Consider the following 20,301-nt stretch of genomic DNA (forward strand, 5'->3'; position numbering starts at 1 on the left):
TTACGTTAAACTGAACTGTATGAAGCTACTGAAGAATTATACAGACACATGTACGAACTGAAGTCTGCATTAACCAGTATAAATGCCACAAGTCTCTCTTCAGCAAGCAGCAGCGGCTCATTCGTTACAGCAGCGTCAGCAATCCAGAGCAAGAGTAACGATCTGATTAAATTGCCCAAGATTTCGATTCCATCATTTTCGGAAAGTATTCAGAATGGATCAGTTTTCGCGACTTATTTGTTTCATTGATCCATAAGAACGAGTCCCTAGATAACGTCCAGAAGTTGCACTATCTGAAAGGGCACTTAACCGGTGAAGCTGAACAGCTTTTACGTCACGTCCAGATCACGCAAGACAATTACCAGTTATGTTGGAACCAGCTTGAAAAGCGCTACAATAACAAGAAATACTTGTCAAATTGTATCTTGAAGAGACTCTTAAGTCAGAAAAACATCACCACAGAATCTTCAAGCGCGCTAAAGAGTTGTTAGACACGACAAATGAGTGTTTATATTCATTGCGAAACTTAGGTATAGATATAAGTACGTGGGACATAATTGTGATTCACATAATGTGTCTAAAGTTAGATAGCCCACACTGAAGCAGTTTCAGGACTTTTTAGAAACTAGATTCAGAGCACTTGAGTTCATTGATCCCAAACTGTCAAAAAGTAATTTTGTTCAGAAAAGTCCTGTCAGTGCACGGGTACATCATGTGATAGACGTTTCATGTGCTTACTGTTCAGAAAGTCACAAATTATGTAATTGCAAAGGTTTCGCAAAGGTCGAAGTTGACACTCGACGTGATTTCATCCAATCCAACAATCTGTGCTTCAATTGTCTAGGCTCAGGTCACAATGCTTTTTCATGCCGTATTCCTACTAGATGCCGAATTTGTAAGCGCAAGCATCATTCTTTGTTGCACCCCAAAAATGTTACCAGCTCAACCGATTCCGAAGTAAAGGCAATACACTCGGTTGAGAATAATGTTGTAACGCACAGTACAACAGTTGCTTCAGGTGATGATCACACATCAAGCGTTACAGCCTGTGTTTCGACCAGCCGCAGTCAAGTTTTGTTGGCGACGGCATTAGTAAGCGCTCAGTCGAAATCAGGATCAGGCATTACGCTTAGATGTTTACTCGACCAAGGTTCCCAGGCTTCGTTAATTACGGAGTCAGCAGTCCAGTTGCTAGGACTTAAGAAAATTCCCCACAAAAGTAACATTTCAGGACTAGGAGGTGAAGGAAACCCAACAATGGTTTCCAAGTCGGTGGTGAATGTGAAGATAGCATCACTTCATGATCCTGAATATGAGGTTGAGATTCATGCTTTTGTGTTGGGCAAACTCACTTCGGCTCTACCTGATAAAAGAGTGGTTGTGGAGTTATGGTCAGAGTTGTCAGGTTTAGAACTAGCTGATCCGTCATTCAATGTTCCAGGCAAAATTGATATGCTGCTGGGAGCGGATGTTTATGGACGGATACTGCTCGATGGTATCATCAAAGCTCCATTGGGAGCACCCATCGCCCAACGAACCACTTTGGGCTGGATCCTTTCTGGGCCGATTCATTTCGATGAATTGGATTTACACAAAAATATCTGCGTTAACCACATTCATGTAGATGAAAACGAGCTGCTCAAAAAGTTTTGGGAGCTCGAGGCAGATAATTTTGTGACGGATCCCAAGCAGAACTACACCGACGAGGAGAAGAAGTGTGAGGAAACATTTGCCGCTACTACAACTCGTGATAGCACAGGTCCATTTCTTAATTCAAGTCCCAGTTGTCAACACGGCAACTTTGAAGCTACAGTTACTAGACGCTTCAATCAAATAGAAAGAAGATTTGCTAAAGATACTCAAATCAAGAAACACTATGCAGAAGTGATAAACGAATGCATTGATCTTGGTCACGCGGAGATTGTGCCAAAAAGAAGAACAAGACAAAGCTGGTGTTGTTATTTTACCTCATCATCCAGTGGTCCAAGAGAATAGAACAGCAACGAAGCTACGTGTTGTGTTTAACGCTTCGTATCCTGGAACCAACGGTGTCTTACCACAACAAGACCTGTTAGTGGGGCTAAGATTACAACCCGATCTATGGCACACTATCCTTCGATGGCGGTGGCATCCTGTTTGCCTTGTGGCAGATATTATGAAAACGCACAGACAGGTGAAAGTAGATCAAGACGACGCAGATTATCAGCGCATCCTCTGGTGTAAAAATTCTGAAGATGAGTTGAACTATCTATGGTCACATGTTTGCTCAAAAGAGAACCTAGCAGACTGTGCATCGCGGGGAACGCAGCAACTGCAAAACGAACTGCTCTGGAAAGAAGGTCCGGAATGGCTGAAACAGAAAGATATCAGTTATAGAAAAATTGTATATAAAGAAACTAATTTAGAAGAAAAAACAAATAAACTATGTGTAAACACCTGTAAAGTGAACGATGGCGGCACTGAAGACTTTGGCGAAAGACTAATCTCAAAGTTTTCCAAGTTAAGAAAACTCATCCGCGTCGTAGCATTCTGTAAGAGGTTGGGAAAGCTAGCTAGAAAAGAAGTTGTTTGTAAGTGGTTAACAAGTAAGGAAATACAGGACAGTTTAATGACATGCATTAAGTTTGTTCAGAATAAACACTTCGAAGAAGAGCTGGCAAACCTGAAAGAAAAGAAAAAGATTAGTAAAAAAAGCAAACTTACCTCGTTGACTCCTTGGATTGATGTTCCTATACCAATACCATTAACAACTGATCATTTTGTGGTAAGCGAGCCTCTTGTGCTGGATCTAGACTCCAACTATGAAGCTTTAAATGTAAATAATTTAAGAAAATTGTATTATTGGCAACTAACGCAAAAGATGGTTCAAGATTTCTGGCATCGTTGGTCGCGTGAACATCTCACACAATTTCACCATCGCTACAAATGGGTGAATCAAACACCTGAACCAACTGTTGGTGATATTTTATTAATTAAAGAAGATGATATGCCTCCGGCACGGTGGTTGTATGGCATTGTAGTTGCGAAGCACCCAGGGTCGGATGGAATCACGCGAGTGGTTAGTTTAAGTTGCAAAGGCAATATTATTAAAATACCTGTTGGTAAGCTTTGTTTCTTGCCTGTAGATTCATAATTTGTATTCTGTTAGTGTTAGTGTAAATATGGTTTTGTTTTGTGTGAATTATTGGCTTTAGTTGTAGAGCAATTGTTTCAATTTTTATTGTGTTTGTATAAAAACAGTCAGTTATGTGAGTAAGTTATGAAATTTTATTGTGCTGTGTAGTATCGATCATTGAGTTTCATATTATTGATATGCATGTTATGAATATTGTGAATTTAAGTTATGTTAATTGTTCAAGTTAGTTTTGAATATTGTGATTCTGTTTGTTTGTGATTCTATTTTACACTGCCTCATGGTGGGCGGAATTAAGGACATTATTTTTTTAATTTGTCCTTGGTGGGCGGTATGTTAAACCGTGATTTTAGTTTTGTTTTGTATCGATAGATGTCACTATCCTGTCTTAATGAAAAGCTGAATCGCGCTGTTAAGATTTTTCCGGCAGCCTATAAAAGGGCTGTCAATTATATTAAAATTGTCATTTCCCAAGCAACCGTGGTTTAAGTAACACGTGCGTTCTACGTTCAAACATTATGTACAACAAAATAAACGGTTTAGTGGACGTCGAAGAAGACAGTTATCAATTTATTTTCAAAAATATTCGAAATATTAGGTACATTAATATTTAAATTAGATCGGATTTCCTAACTTACGAGCGCTGCCTTTTAAGTTCTGTCGTTTGCAAAACTTCCGTGATTATTAAAAAAAAAACCAGTATCATCTTAAAATATTTGAATTTAGAATTCGAAAACAAAAGAACGACTCGAGATCGGCCGAACCGTTTCAGTACACCGTCGGTTCAAAGTTGACAAGTGATTTGTAAAAAATTTGGAAATTTCGAAGGAAAATTTTCGTGCGATCATTTTTTACAACTTCAAAAGGGATTTAACGCGTCTTCAGTGCTTTGAACAGCTGACTACGGTTTTTAATAATAAAGCACCATGCATCCGGAATGTCGAACGCTGGTATTTAAAACTTCTACGTACGTTTCTCTAGTCTTAGTGATAGACACCGTGAAGGCCGATCAAAAACAGCCGTAACCCAGGAAAACATTGATGCTGTACGACAACTGATTACTTAGTGAAGACCAAAAAATGGCTCGCGTTAGATGATGTCGCAAAACTCTGTGGCAATTCAACCGAGGAGACTCTAAACACATTTATGACATTATCAGTGGTGACAAATCTTGGATATATGGGTAAGGCCGCGAATTTTGACCAATTTGGACGTTTCAAATTTGACAAGCTGATAAAAAAAAAACTGATAACACCCTGAGGTTTCATTTTTTTTTATTATATTACGCGATATAAACTCTTGAGGTCGCAAATGAGATAATTGATTTAAACCCTTTTAAAAAAATAATAAAAATATATTACCGTCCAAACGTAACGAAAATTGACTATTTTTTTGACCACGAGTACTTAATACTTTATTATTTTCATGCTATTTATCTATTCATGATCATGATTTTGTTTAAACAAAATTTAATGATATAACGATAGTTCTACCGATTGCGGAATCATGATAATCAAATAATTTTCTTGTTTTATATTTATTTCTTTTCACGTGCCAAAAAACCACGTTTTCGTTACGAACACTTAGGTGACGCTTAATTAGGCTACCTTTAACGCCAATTTCGGTAGAAATTTGTTTTTGTACACTGGCAACTAATACTCTAATAGGGCAACATCGATGAGATAAAAAAATCTCATCAGTTTGTTGACAAACAACCATCAAAAGTGACGCGGAGGTTTTTTTTCGAAAAAACGTCGAAAGTGCTTGTTCGATTTAAGGGTAAGTAGTGATTATTTTTAACTGGTTGTTTTTTCATACGATAGGGTAATCTTTTCCATGTAAGTGGCATGTGTTATTATGTTCAAAATGTCGTTATTCACCATGATAAACGATTTTTTGTATAAAATACGTTACACTTTCGTTACGATTACGTTACATTTTTACAAAATGCTACGTATTTTGTACATAACGTAACGAAAAAATGTGGTAAAGGGAAGTTCACACAGAAAATTCTAACTTACACCAGTTTATTATTAGGTTTCCAATGACTGCACGCACAGTAAGTTAGTTAGATGGATATTTTGAATTTAAATAAATTTTAATCTGTAGGTGCAGGGATCGGCACAAGAGAATTGTGGCGAGTTCTGTGTTCACGTCCTGCTACATGCATAGCGTATTTAAAGTGAGAGACAAACGGAGGGATTCACTTACCTACTTAGTTCATTTGTTACCTAAACTTAATAATCATAATAATTTATTTCCAAAAACATCTTTTTACATTGTCCACTTAACTAAGATACTACTTCCTAAATTGGTAAAACCTGTGATTTAGGTTTTGGCCATTTCTTTGAGGTATTTATTAGCTTGTACAGTCGAAGTCACAAGCATGCTCACAACTAGGTGGTAGGACCTTGTGCAAGGTCCGCCCGGATTGCTACCACCATCTTCCTCGCTAATCCTGCCGTGAAGCAGCAGTGCTTGCACTGTTGTGTTTCGGCGTGGTGAGTAAGACAGCCGGTGAAATACTGGCACGTGAGGTATCCCATCATAGGCCTCTAGGTTCGCAACGCGTCTGCAATACCCCTGGCGTTGCAGATTTTTATGGGCGGTGGTGATCTCTTACTCATTTGATCGTTTGCCATCCAGTCGAATAAAAAAAAACACATCCAAATTCGTTATGCTTATAAATGTGCACCTTATTGTCAGTGTTAGAGAGGCATGTAAAGATACACTTTTGGAAAGATGTTTCGTCAACTAGAGGGTACTTCTACTTCCACATTCTCATGTTTAGCTCTATAGATTTCATATAGGACAGATTTAAGATCAGTATCGTCAGAAAGTTCTAGTAAAAATAAAAACTTCACTTTATTATTTGACATGTATTTTTTTTTCATACATACGTTAACTAATGGGAATTTTTACCAGTTTGATCTAGGCTTTTAAAATTTGCGTTACGTTTTATGGTAACGTCACGTATTTTTTTATGTTATTTCTATGTCACATTGGTTAAAATTCGTGGCCTTACCCATATATATGCCTACGATCCGGATTCTAAACAGCAGTCGACTGTTTGGGTGTTCCAAGATGAGCCAAAACCGACCAAAGTAATACGCTCACAGAGCACTTCGAAAAAATGTCACCACTTTTGTAGCGAAAAATGGCCACGTTGCCACCATCGTGCTCGAAGACCGTAAAACAGTTAATGCTGACTGGTATATCACGTTTTGTTTACCTGAAGTTATCGGCGAGTTCCGAAAAAATAACCCAAGACATCGTATAGTACTGCACTAACTACTTAGTTCGATCGAATGAAAATATTACATATCACGGTGATTACTTTCAAAAACAATAAATACCATTTAACTCTTAATTGTCTTTTGTTTTTCCAAACGACACAACTTACAAGGCAGCCCTCGTAAACTCCTTCCAAACTGATATACTATTAAGACTAATCTTTAATTATATATTTTTAATAAATAAAAAGATTCATTATTTCCCTTGGTCACGGCATCACGCGTGAACGGCTGGACCGATTTCGCTAATTCTTTTTTAGGGTTCCGGAGCCAAAATGGCAAAACGGAACCCTTATAGTTTCGCCATGTCTGTCTGTCTGTCCGTCCGCGGCTTTGCTCAGGGACTATCAATGCTAGAAAACTGTAATTTTGCACGGATATATAATTAAACTATGCCGACAAAATGGTACAATAAAACATTTAAAAAAATTTTTTTTAGTGTACCTCCCTTAGATGTAAAGTGGGGATGATTTTTTTTCTCATCAAACCCTATAGGGTATTAGTTTGCTAGGACGATTTTGCGATTTATTGATTTGTTTGCGAAAAATTCAACTTTAAAGTGCAAATTTTCATTAAAATTGAGCGTCCCCTCTAAAATCTAAACCGGTGGGTGGAAAAATTTGAAAAAATTCAAGATGGTAGAAAGTATATCAAACTTATAAGGAAAACTATAACGGCTAAGTTTTCCTGAGAATTATTAGTGGTTTAAGAGTAAATATCAGCCTAAGGTATAAAATATACCTAAACTTGGAATATTCCGTACAAAATACGAAATCCTTAGAAAAATACTTATTACTTAATTTTTTCATAATGGCTACGGAACCCTATTTCTGGCGTGTCCGTCACGCTCTTGGCTGGTTTTTTTATTGTGTTTGTTATTGTCAGGAGAAGGTTCTTATAAAATAAGATTTAGAAAATTAAAAAAAAAGCTAGCTAGTGCTAAATATTTATAAAATTCAAAATTGTTAAGTTAAATTATATTTGGTTGTAAAGATTAAAAGTATTATAGCAACCAGCTATTGCCCACGACTCCGTCTGCGTAGAATTCGTTTATCGTTATTCCGCGGGAATTATGTAACTATGTCATTTTCCGGGATAAACAATATCCTTTTCCCTCCCCGGGACTCAAACTACCTGTATACCGAATTTCATCTAAATCGGTACAGCTGTTTAGACGTGTTAAGATAACAAATAAACAGACTTACAAACTTTCGCATTTCAATATTAGTGGGACACAAATAGTAAACAAAAAACCTATTTAAACCAATTTTTTGCAGGTTGGCGGATGATTTGGAACTTATTTTCACATTACCTAATTTTTTTAACGTAATGGTGGGCGCAGTGGAAATATGCGTTCTTGGTTTGACTTTGATGGTATAAAAGATGTCATTCTCCAGTTGTGTTTGTTGTTGTTCTATGTCGTATTTATAATCAATACCTACATTGATTTCGAACAATTGAGTTTAGAGGCTCAAGCAAAATAAAACGTAAAGATAAAGTTCAACAAAAGACAAAGTGTGGTTAAACTATGTCTCACCGTATACAAATTGCACGCACACAAGTGCAACCTAAATTGGCTAGGCGTAGTTTCTTGACCCACTTCATTTATATGCAGTATTGTCTTTACTCTTTATTTGGCTTGAGTACTTTTGTATAATTTAATTAAAAGGAAACCGTAGTGGATACGTTTTTTTATATCCTAACACATTCACGACCACATATCGCTAAGCACTACGCTTTTAACCAGTAGCTGCGTTTTTCTATTTGTAGCGAAAACTGCCTACGAATAGAGAAGCCGACAGTCAGATTCTTGGCACTGAATGTGTCAACTTCCGCATTGTGTGTCTTACCTTCTTTCAGCCACTCGTTTCTGTCAAGAGCATGCTTCTGCCACTTAATTGTTATGTGTCCAAGTCATCTTGCCATCACCTCTTTTGGTCTCAGCTAAAATGACTACCCCTGGAACACAATGGGTCGCCATTCGGTAGACATAAGTGGCCCACAGTCTCTTTTAAGTTTAGCAGCCTTCGCACCCATATCTGCATCGCAGGTTTTTGAGCGCTATTTCATGTTTTCGACGCTTCTAAGAACACCCAAAATACGACGCACAATGGAGTCCGTTGGCAAATCTTGAGCCTTGACTTTAAATTGGTTAAATTTTCAGATTGGTGATTGGGGCGATATTCCCGGTTGTCTTTTATTTCTCTCATCGGTTCTGCTCCAGATTTTTATGATAAGTGTTTTTGGGGAAAAATTAATCACCGAGGTACCTACTTACTTATGTATGTTACTACAACTATTAGGTAGCTACAGGTAGCTAGGTATTTACCTATGAAATTGCTACCAAATATTTAAGTCAAGTAGTTAATTTTGAAATTGCATTTTTCGATATTGCGTTGATTTTTATTTATTGTTTATTGTTATTTTTAGAGTACGAAAATCAGCGACTCAGCATATCTGTGCAAATGGTACGAAATGAATTCAAGATCCAAAAATACTATTCTGTTGTTGATGATAAGGTAAAGTTTAAATTTGAAAATATAAGATAATTTTCACTTTTTTTTTCTTGCGATGAATGCACATTTTCGCATTCATAATATGAGTAAGTTTTTTAAATAAGACAATAAATGATATAGGCGAATTTTCGAAGGCTAATTGTCGAAGGTGAATTGAGGAAGGCGAATTTGTTTCAGTAGGTGTAAATATTTTTGCTAAGTTTCTACAAATACTTACCTTTTTTCCAGGGCACAAAAACCACAACGACTGAGTGCGAATAAATTTTCTGTAATTTGCTTGAAAGGATTTTGTAAAGTATGTACCTAATATTTAATTGCGACATTAGTCATATCGATCTGTATTCTTAATCCAACTGATATAGTCAAACCAGACTCAGTACCAAATCAAAAATGTGAATTATTTGTGTCATATGATTTTTTAATTTATTTTTATGACGTAAAGTTACTTTTTTTTTATCGGCTCGTAATTAGCACAATATATATTTGAGGCTTTGACACTAAATCCGACGATTTGTCATAGCGTGTCATGCATAGTTCAAAGTCTAACTGATTAATATACACCGTGGCCCAAAAACACGTTGACAAAGAATTTTTGGAAAATGTTTTTATTGCTTACACAAATCTTACAGAAAAAACAAACAATTCACTTCAAAGTATCCGCCTTTAGCTTTGATACACATATGCAAACTTTTGTCAAAATTATCGACGATATACCGCAGCTCTTCCACAGATATTGTTTGCACACTCTTTGGCGAGCGTTGCTTTCAGGACTTCTACACTTTGGTGTTTATTTGCACAGGTCCTTGCTTCTAAAATTGACCACAAACTATAATCCATTGGATTTAGATCAGGCGAGTAGGGTGGCCACTCCTTTGAGCTTATGAATCCGGATAAATTGTCTTTACACTACTGATGCACTCTGCGGGCTCAGTGAGATGGGGCAGAGTTCTGTTGGAATATCCACGGCTTGTTGTCAAAATGTCGTTGACTCCAAGGAAGAAGTACGACTTCAAGAATATCTGTTTTGTATATTTCCGGGTTTTGGCGGTGAGGAATAACTGCGGCCGCTCCAGGACGAGTAGAAGAATCAATTCTGTCATTTTGGTGATTATGGGCCTGTTCAATGGAAAAAAGTTTTTCATCTGAAAAAACAATATTTTCCCATTTTTCAGTAGTGGCACGCTGTTTGACACGACATCTGTCAAGGCGAATTTTTTTATCTTTATCTTCAAGGAGCTGTGCATTACGCAGTTTGTACGCTCTCAGTTTGAGGTCATTAGCGACAACACGTTGCACCGTCGAACGACTTACACCAGCTCCCGATCCATTTTTCGCACTTTGTTTCGTGGATTACGGTCAAGCCGTTTCTTGACAATGTTCCGGAGCCTGGGAGTCCTAACAGTCCTCTTTCTGGACGGTCTGCGGCATGCCCGAGCTCATTGTACCGCATAATAGTCTTGGAAACTAATTGACGACTGACACTTAGCGACCAACTATCTCACACTGTCGTTTTCCGGCGTTGTATAAGGAAATTATTGCTTTTCGTTGAGAAGACATGACAAACATAAATAATAATAAAATAATTTTAAGAAGTTACCGTAAAACAAATGAATTCATAACGCGTTCTATTTTCAAAATTTTTACTTTTTAGTTTTGTCAATGTATTTTTTGACCACAAAATATCACAAGCATACATTTTTGAGATTTTAACTCATTCTGTGATGAAAAGCTCGGGACTTTTTTTATTCATTTAAATTGATTCGATCGTAACACCTTTTATTGTGTTAATTCTTTACGCTTTGAGTGATACCTCTCTAACACATCTTCTATTCGTATAATTATGATTTAAACAAAATTTTGCTAACGTCGTGCAGTTATTTTGTCTGTACGCTTCTGTACGTAATATCATAGACCAAATATAATATAAATAAAATATTATATTTGGTCTATGATAAATATATCTTGTATTTTGTTTCAGATAATAAGTAACTCGTGGTCTTATTTTACTATTCTTCGCACCGTTTACTACAAGGAATAATAAATACTTAGTACTTTCTTTACTTGAGCACGTAATAGTATTGTATAATCGCTTATTTGTAGAGTTATAGTATTTTGATTGCATAGCGTACCAACCCTTACGTATGTATTACGTGTATAAGTTTCTTGATTATCAACCTATTCACGAATTACAGATATCAGTAATCTAATCGCAGTTTGATTAATACTTAGAATAATCCATAGGAAGCTTAGCTTACTCTTTGTTCTTAATTTTTATTTCCTTTTATAACTAGGTGATTATTGACATGTAGATCACAAAAAGAGATCATCCATACTAATATTATAAATGCGAAAGTGTGTTTGTATGTTTGTGTGTTTGTCCGTCTTTCACGCCGTAACGGAGCGACGGATTGACGTGATTTTTGGCATAAAGATAGTTTATGAGCCCGAGAGTGACATAGGCTACTTTTTATCCTGGAAAAATGCACAGTTCCCGAGGGAACAGCGCGCGATAATCGAATACCACGCGGGCGGAGCCGCGGGCAAAAGCTAGTAAAAATATAAGTTCATCACGAGCCATCAGCACAAGATGTTGTTAGTGTGATAAGTCCTAATTGTGGTAGTAGTTTAAAGCATAATAAAAATGCAAGTGAATATGAGATATTTCCATCAGTTCATCCTTGCAATCCATTATTTTAGTTTTTTTTTTATGAATATGAGTACAGCGTCCAACTACGAGCTGTCTCAGTCGCTACGTTACATGTTTTGTAGTATAAAGTCATCATCCAATGTAAGAAACCTAATTAGATTAGAGGCTAGACTAAAGTTTGTAGCTTTTGACATCAAGTCCAAAGAGCAGTGGCTATAAACAGTACAAAATATTAAGGTCTCCTAGCTATTGAAAAAATAAACAAATTAGTTAGTGTAGGTGACGTCATCATTATTATCATCAGCCGGAAGACGTTCACTTACAGCCAGTTGCGCCCCACTGCTGGGCACTAGTTTTATTTCAAAATAAGAGGCCTGGGCTGTAGTTTCCACTTGAATGAAGATCACTTGCTCCTTTAAAAGAGCAAAAACTGAGAGGCTTTCACCAATAAGCTACTACTGGGCTACATGCGAACCCGAATAAACGGGAAGTCCGTTTATTAGGTACCTAAATAAAAATAAAAAATAACTTCAGTCTTTATCTAGATTTTGAATGTAAAAATTTCAATAGCAAGATTATCTGTAAGACGTAGATTATTATTATTATTTATTAGTTTATATAACTAAGATGTGATACGCGAAATATTTTATCTGTCACGCAATTTTTTGTCATTTTAGTAGGTACTCTAAAAAATACAGAGAACACAATGCAGGTACGCTTTATCTTATCGCACTTTGATTAATTATCCAAATGTTTCATGGGGATTTAAGAATTTAGTAATCAATGCAATTTCATTTGTTATATCTAGAACGTTCTCGGAGAATAATTAAGACACTGGATGGTTTGAATTCGATTCCATATAGAATGGGTCGAGTGTTTGTGTGAGATGCAACCTCTAGTGACACGCTGTCCCCTTCCCATCTACATGGAACCTGCAACAGAGCTGGTGCAGCATCTGAAAAAGCGAAGGTATACTACGACTTTGTCCCGTTCGGGGTCCTAGTCCACGGGGTCTTAGTCGCTTTGCAGCTTTGTACGGAAATAACAAAGAGGTTACAGAGGACCATCCTCTCCTCCTTTAATTTAAGTTTATAATAGTAACAAGTGAATAACTGTAATTTATGTGTTAGTTACTATTTTCTGTATTACGCTTTGCTAAAAAACATCATTCGTGATTAATTTTTGTTTGTAGTGTGTAGTGTTTTTTATTTTTGTAGTTGTTTGTAGTTTGTATTTTTGTGTAACTTTTCATCACTACTAAGTATTACCTAAAAATATATTCAAAAATTGAAATAAATAGTACTTTGTTTGAAACTTTTGGCATATCTATAATATAAAAGTGAACCGCCAGAACGGGAAAAAAACGAGACAGAGCAGGATGGCGCTCTACAACACCATTTTGACACTTTTCTCCCAAACAACGAATTATTTTTCTGGAATTCTAAAGCAATTCGATTCTTTGATCTTGGGAATCGCGAAAAACTTGAGAAAATATGATATTGGGTGTGTACATTTTGTATATTAAGCAAAATAAAATCACAAGTTCGATTTTCGAGCCAAAAACGAGCAATCTATTATCTATGCCAGTGTTGCCATTCAGGGAAAAATAAATCTATTCATTATCCTGCATTGCAGTTTGTAAAGCTCTTTAACCCATTCATTGCCGCGCGCCAGCAGGGCTACTACGAAACTCGAAGTTCGTGTCGTGCGGTCCCTCTAACACTTATACTATTTAATACGAGAGCGAGAGGGTCGGTACGATACGAACTTCGAGTTTCGAGTTTCATAGTAGCCGTGCAGATTATGTAAGTACTTTGCTGCGATGCCGACGCTTCTGCAGAATAGACGCCCATCGGCGTTTTCGACACTTCAGTTGCAAATTTGTAAACCTATTGTGATTTTCTATTACTTATCTCTGTTTTTGTACAGAAGAAATGAATAATGTATTTTGTCGGAAAAGTTCGTATTTAAAGCCTGACCAGAAATATATGACTATTGCGGAATTTCATTGGAACTAATTTCTTACACTGGCAATAATTTTAATGATTGATTGTCAGGTGTCACTGTGGCGGTTTCTTTGAATAATAACAAAAATGCCCAAAATGATTCGTAGTCAACAACGGATCATTGTATGTTATTAATAAACAATTGAAAAAACTAACGCTTGGGAAAAACTATTATCGCTACAAAACCTTTGTAACAAGTAATAACAAGGATCATTGTAAATAATGTTATTAATAAACTACTAAAAAAAAACGCAATCTATTTCGTACAATTACGAAAGAAGGTCGTTCCTCCTCAGGTTTTAGGTCACCAAAGAAAAAGAAAGCATTGTTCCGACTATACTGAACTATTGCCATATAATTAGAACAATAATTTCTAGTATATCGGAGTCATTTATTACGCGATACGATGAAAAAATACTATTCACTAGATCTATAAAATAACTGACTATCCTACTAATCCTACTTATCCTACTTATTATATTATAATTATAAATGCGAAAGTTTACTTTATATTATAAATGCGAAAGTTTGTGTGTGTGTGTGTGTGTGTGTGTGTGTGTGTGTGTGTGTGTGTGTGTGTGTGTATGTTTGTTACTCCTTCACGCTAAAATGGCTGGACGGATTTAGATGAAATTTGGTACGTTGATAGCTGGACATCTGGAATAACACATAGGCTACTTTTATTTAAATATTCCCACGGGATAGTTGTTCTTAACACAACACCTCAATGAAATTTACGATATAAATTTTGGAATTTCCCACGGTTTTTTTTTTAATACCGGAATTTCAATTGTAACTATAAGATCGAATAGTTTACGCGTGCGAAGCCGCGGGTAAACTCTAGTTAAATATAATGTCTATCAAAATAAATGTATCTTCCAAAGTATTTTTTATCAACGGAACACGATTATTATGAAAGGATTAAAATTTGATAATAAGCATACTTAGTCAAAGTCCAATTTCACCTTTTTTTGGTAGGTACTTAAATAATTATTTATTAATCTCAACACATACAGTTTGATTACATAAGTAAATTATCTTTTTTAATATAAATACGTGTCTAAGAAATAGAGTACGTAGATCGCTAGCGGCAGCCATAATGAAAGCGTCATTGTTTTTTTTAGTAATTGCGACGGGTACGTACTTAGAGATATTTTTTCTTTAATTTAATTTGATCTTTAATATTACATGAACTACTTAAACACTCGCATAAATTACGGTTTAGAATCTTTCTCAAAGTACCGCTCGATGACCATCATTAATATAGCTAGGAATATCACTTAACTAATTGTAAAATTGTTATGAAATAAACAGTTATAATTTTTTTTTTTTTTAATAAAGTTCATATTTTTAATTATTTTTTGTCATTGTTGTTCTATATATACGCAGAAGGTAAAACTGGTTAAAACCAGATTAGGACATGTGGTTTAAAACTACTTATTTTCCTTAGCTTGAAGGATTAAAATTAATACAGCACTCTTGATGTTCAGCTTTGTATTGAACTCTACCTCAAAATTATATTCGCCTAAAGCAAAAATTAAACATTTCAGCAGCTAAATCCGCAATTACACTACTTTGATCGCTGAACTTGTTACATACTGTTTCATCCAACAAACATCGTCTTCACGTTAGTCTGTCCACCTCAGTCCATCTAAGGGTTTCTTGACGGGCGAAATATCACTTATGACGTTAGTATCGAAAGGTCTTCTGACGTTATAGTATTGCTTTTAATAGGATCATTCAATTATTTTACCCAGGGGTCTCCAAAGTACGGCCCAAGAGCCAAGTCCGGCCCGCGAGCCCCTCTAATCCGGCCCGCGGAAAGAAAGCGTTATACGTTACTCTTATCTAGGTACCCCCTGAAGACTAAGTCTACTCAACTAATGTATTACCCCCATGACCAGCCAAAGTCTTGGCCCTCACGAATTTACATTAAGTGCAGTGTGGCCCTTGAGTCAAAAAGTTTGAAAACCCCTGATTTAACCAATCACAAAATTAAAGTTGCCAAACGGACCTCAGGATATAGCCTACCACACGAATCCTCATGAGGGGCAGTTGTCGCTCGCCTAGTGTGGCTAACTACCATATTCCTATACTGTTGCGGTCACCGCAAGTTGTATGCGGCGATTGATTTAAGGTAATCGCTGATTCATTTGTGTTTTCTGACGATATTCTAAAAGAAACGAATTCATGTGACAAATATCAACATAATCATGTGCTTGCAGCTTACGTCGTTGCCACGCCAGTACCTGACAATGCACCTGCTGACTACGAATACCCACGATATGTGAAGATAGCGGGTGGTGACGGTCAGATGCACGATGTAGATCTCGAGGCAGAACCCAATATGGAAGTGCTCGATGAAGTCAACAGGAACCCTGCTAACAACTTGTACTTGTTATACACGAGGTGAGTCTATTGAGACTATATCCTGCAGATGAACTATGAAAACAGATTTGCAGGGCTCAGTGAAAAACTGTATCTTTTTTTGTAAAATAAAGTCTTATAAATTATTTTCATTCATTCATTGGTGTTCAGATAATGTTAACTAGAAAATACATCAGCCTCTACACCTTTCTGAGACAAACAGTCTTGTCAGACAAATAGACGAACAGACTAACAACAAAATAATCCTATAAGGGTTCCGTTGCCAACTGAGGTACGGAACCGTAAAAACTGTCTGTACTGTTACATCAGTAGGTATACGAGACAAATGGAGTGTTTATGGAAATAATTAGTGGAGTGTTTATATAAGAATATGCCTTATGTGTGACTACAAGTACCAGGGCTTGGTTATTAATCAATATTTTCGATGTCATCTAAAATTTTCTCTCTGTTAAGTCATTGCTTTTGCTTGTTTTTAATATTTTGTGGTCATTGTTACATTATTGCTGATTGACAAAACTTTAAAGTAACACTATTCCTATTTTAATTTATTAAAGCGTTATATACATAATATCTCTATGTTGTTTTTAGACGTAACTCCATCGTGTCGCAGACATTGATTATCAACAATGCCAACTCTATCCACAACTCTAACTTCAATGCCAACGTGCCTACTGTCGTTGTCGTCCATGGATGGCTCAGTAATCAGTACACTGATATCAATCCTACGATCAGAAGAGGTAATTTAGCTTACGACAGAATTATATTTTCTATCAAAACAATTTTCTGTCAGGCGTTAACATATTGTTCTATGTAACTTAAGCCAAATACTTTCTATTAATCATGATTACTATTTTCCAGCATATCTTAACAAAATGGACTGCAATGTCATTGTACTTGACTGGAGAAGACTTGCTCTGTCTGACTATGTCACTGCCGCTCTTGGTGTCCCAGCTGTGGGTCGTGGGCTGGGCCAGTTCCTCCGCTTCCTCAACCAGGTTACCGGCGCCCGTTTCGACTCCATGCACCTGGTTGGATTCAGCATGGGTGCTCATCTCGTGGGCAATGCTGGCAGGGAACTTGGCGGCCAGGTCATCCGTGTTACTGGTAAGCATTCACTTATTCTTATTTCTATGTAATACAGAAGCTTATCATTTTAGAAAAACTCCCTAAGACAAATGATTTAAGATAGTTATTTTCACAAGGTCTGGACCCTGCTGGCCCCCTATTTATCTACAGCAGAGATCGCATCGCACCTTCTGACGGTGGTTATGTGGAGTGCATTCACACTGACGGAGGTTACACAGTGGGAGGTATTGGCATCGGAACAGCAATCTGCAATGCCGACTTCTTCCCCAACGGTGGTATCTCCCAGCCTGGCTGTCTGACCAACATTTGCAACCACAACCGTGCCTGGGAACTGTTTGCTGCCACAGTCACTTACAACCATCTAGTTGGCCGGCGGTGCACAAATAATTTGCAAATCACCTGGAACACTTGCACTGGTGCTAACCTTCACATGGGAAATGACGACTTAAGGAAAACTGGGTAAGTTTTTTTCACTTAAGACTTCATAAACTTTAGTACCTACTCTTTCAAAGTCTGTATTACTTATTGAGCTAAACATTGTCTTAGCGGCATTATTTTATCTCAACTACTGAATCAATACGGAAGTCTCTCTTAGTTACGCCAAGTGGTTGTAACTTTTATTCTTTTATTTCAGAACCGGTATGTACCGCGTCAACACCAACAGAAGTTATCCGTTCTAGATTGAGACTGATAAAGTGTAAGATAATAACTATTTAATGAATGGCTAACACTACTTTTTGTTTTAAAAACCTCTTTATAATATTAATCCAGATCATTTGAAAGATTTGACTCGAACATAAATACAAAGTTCGCAAGTTAAAAAAAAGCTTGTTGAAAAATTATACGACACAGAAGTTTTGGAAAATAAAAGTTTATACAAATCAATACTCGCAATTAATTAAACCTACCTTAGTCATACAAAGTTATGGTAATCACAAGACGAAAAATAATACAAGTACTCGTGGCTTTACTCTCGTGAACCAGGTCTAAAGAAGGTTGGTATTATAAACACAGGAATCCCACTAGGGTGAGCACGGGTACATACTTATTTCTTACTGTAAATGATCTCGCTGCCTCTGCTCCCAATGGTCAAGTGGTATTGTTCGCCGATGAAACAACTGTAGTGGTGAGCGCTTTTAGTTATTTCAAGGTTGAAGGACAGGATGGATGACGTGTGCAATCAGCTGCATGAGTAGTTTGCGGCAAACAGGCTTATTATGAATGTAACAAAATAAGGATTGTGTGTCATACCCTTTAGAGCCAGGAACCACGCTGCACATCTATTTCGGGTCCGACCCATCTTTACACTGAGCCTTCACACCGGTGTTAAGGTAGGGAAATTACTTTCCCAGCCTTCATACTGACCTATTTTAAAATAATCAGTGTGACGGTGGATCATACATATGAGTAGGAACAGTGTTAAATTTGGGTAACCAGGCAACGGTTTACCTTTCGGACTGTTGGTCCCACTGCTAGGTTCCACTTATTTATATAAATATTATATATAAATACAAAAATAGGTAGGTTAGGTTGGTAACTTCAGTTGTCCGAAGGGCAAAATACCCAGAAAGAAGAGCTCCGCCCTTGGGCGAAGCTCGGGCGAAGCTCCGTCGAAAAGCAGTTGGAGAAACTATAGTTGGACCACGGGAACATCACGATATATATCTGAAGAGGTTGTAACACTTGTTTTTATCTCAAGAGGTTCCCAACCTTCACACTAATGTGTCAGGTTTCCCATCCTTACTACTAATGTGAAGGTTGGTAATATAATTTACCTTCTTTCATACTAGTGTTAAGACTAAGAAAGTAATTTACCTACCTTAACACTGGTGTGAAGGCTCAGTGGGAAGGTGGGTCGGACGGCATCTATTTCAGATAATAGTACCACACGGTGGTAATATTATACGAGTATAAAAAAAATCTACCACTATTTCTTGTCGGATTCTTCTCAACAGAGATTGTTCCGAAATGGTGGTAGATTTTTTTGACATTAGATTAGAGTGCTCGCGCTATGAGCATTTTGCCGCCCGCGGTACAATAGTCGTATTATTTTGTACACGATGCATTTGTCAAGGTCAAGCGTCCTACCTAGTAGCTGCCTCCCCGTACCTCACCTTCTTGTTTTAGAAGTTAGAGTAAATTCAGTGCGCGGGTGACCGCAGGAGATAAAGTTTGTCGCAGGTGTGTCGCAATTGGCAGCAAATTACTCACAGCGCGACGACGTGAGTCAATAAAGTTTGTGGGTAGTTTTCATTACGTACACTTAGTATTATTTTTATGTAATATCGTATTAACATTGATTTTTGATTTGTTTTGATTAAATAGTCAGATATTACACAAAGAAAATACTGACCAGTCATTGTAATGACGAACATTTCTGAAAGAAATTTCTCTGGCGATGACTAGACCACACATCATTAAAAGACCCAACCTAAACGCATTGCACTTATGACTGAAACCGAATCGCCTGATTTGTGGCATTGTATCGTCAAAATATACCATCAGGTAGGGAAGGTATAAGCATGCGCAATATGTCCGTCCAAGAAAAATAGAAGACCAAAATAGGGTGCAATAGATGTGGAGTTACTGTGCAACGAACATTGCATGTACCATCAGCCAAATAAGTGGTCTATCAATTTTTAAACAAGTTCCTATCAAATGAATATGTCACTAAAGTCGAACTTTCAAGTCGACAGAACAGACACGTCTATTGGCATTATTGTTTTATGACATGCAAACGATTATCAACTTTAGGGTGGTAGACCACATATTTGGCTGATGGTAAATGACATGTGTGTCATGATTGTTTTGTTTCAAGTGTCTGGGTAAGCGGTTGGTTCCCAAAGAGTGTGACGTCTCTCGATGAGAGCGGAACATAGATGTCGCTAGTGCTGCTGCATAAGTAGCGTAGTAGAAATAATTAACCTGAGATATGTATGCATAGGAAAAATTCGTGTCTAGATTCCTGTCCAGCGGTGGTGTAGGGGTTATAGCACGCAGCACGGATTGCTGAGGACCTGGGTTCGATTCTCAGCGCTGGTCTCTTTTTCTGGTTTTTCTGTGCATCCATGTCTCAGTTTGTATTTTCGATACAGCTCATTTAGCTTTAACAGTACTGTGTTTTTTCATGCCAAATGATTTTCGTTTATTGTCCATATCTGAGACTATAATATTTCTAATGTACAACAAGATTTTGTTTACTTTTATATAATAACTCACTGTCATATTAACA

The 20,301-nt window shown here is 37.0% G+C and overlaps 2 protein-coding genes across 2 annotated transcripts in view; both read left to right on the forward strand.

Annotated features, from left to right (window-relative positions):
- The window catches only part of LOC141439861 (putative odorant receptor 92a), a 22,644-nt gene extending 11,533 nt beyond the window's left edge, over positions 1-11,111 (forward strand). The window contains exons 3-7 of the mRNA XM_074104276.1: positions 7,704-7,800; positions 8,591-8,692; positions 8,857-8,945; positions 9,171-9,237; positions 10,921-11,111. Coding sequence (XP_073960377.1) covers positions 7,704-7,800; positions 8,591-8,692; positions 8,857-8,945; positions 9,171-9,237; positions 10,921-10,980 — 415 coding nt within the window. The 3' untranslated portion in view covers positions 10,981-11,111. The remainder of the gene's footprint in view (positions 1-7,703; positions 7,801-8,590; positions 8,693-8,856; positions 8,946-9,170; positions 9,238-10,920) is intronic.
- Positions 11,112-14,632: 3,521 nt separating this feature from the next.
- LOC141439862 (pancreatic triacylglycerol lipase-like) lies at positions 14,633-18,650 on the forward strand. Its single transcript, XM_074104278.1, has 6 exons — positions 14,633-14,731; positions 15,821-16,004; positions 16,572-16,720; positions 16,842-17,087; positions 17,186-17,528; positions 17,704-18,650. The coding sequence occupies exons 1-6, from the start codon at positions 14,695-14,697 to the stop codon at positions 17,747-17,749; spliced, it is 1,005 nt and encodes a 334-aa protein (XP_073960379.1). The 5' UTR covers positions 14,633-14,694; the 3' UTR covers positions 17,750-18,650.
- Positions 18,651-20,301: the final 1,651 nt, after the last annotated feature.

Source organism: Choristoneura fumiferana, chromosome 21, assembly GCF_025370935.1.
Source record: "Choristoneura fumiferana chromosome 21, NRCan_CFum_1, whole genome shotgun sequence".
Classification (NCBI taxonomy): Eukaryota; Metazoa; Arthropoda; class Insecta; order Lepidoptera; family Tortricidae; genus Choristoneura; species Choristoneura fumiferana.

What these genes read in the sequence shown, in the direction of transcription:
- LOC141439862 (XM_074104278.1), top strand. Translation starts at nt 14,695, where the DNA reads ATGAAAGCGTCATTGTTTTTTTTAGTAATTGCGACGG. An exon ending in TTGTACTTGTTATACACGAG is followed by an intron (nt 16,005 to 16,571) that starts GTGAGTCTATTG and finishes TGTTGTTTTTAG; the next exon opens with ACGTAACTCCATCGTGTCGC. An exon ending in CAATCCTACGATCAGAAGAG is followed by an intron (nt 16,721 to 16,841) that starts GTAATTTAGCTT and finishes ACTATTTTCCAG; the next exon opens with CATATCTTAACAAAATGGAC.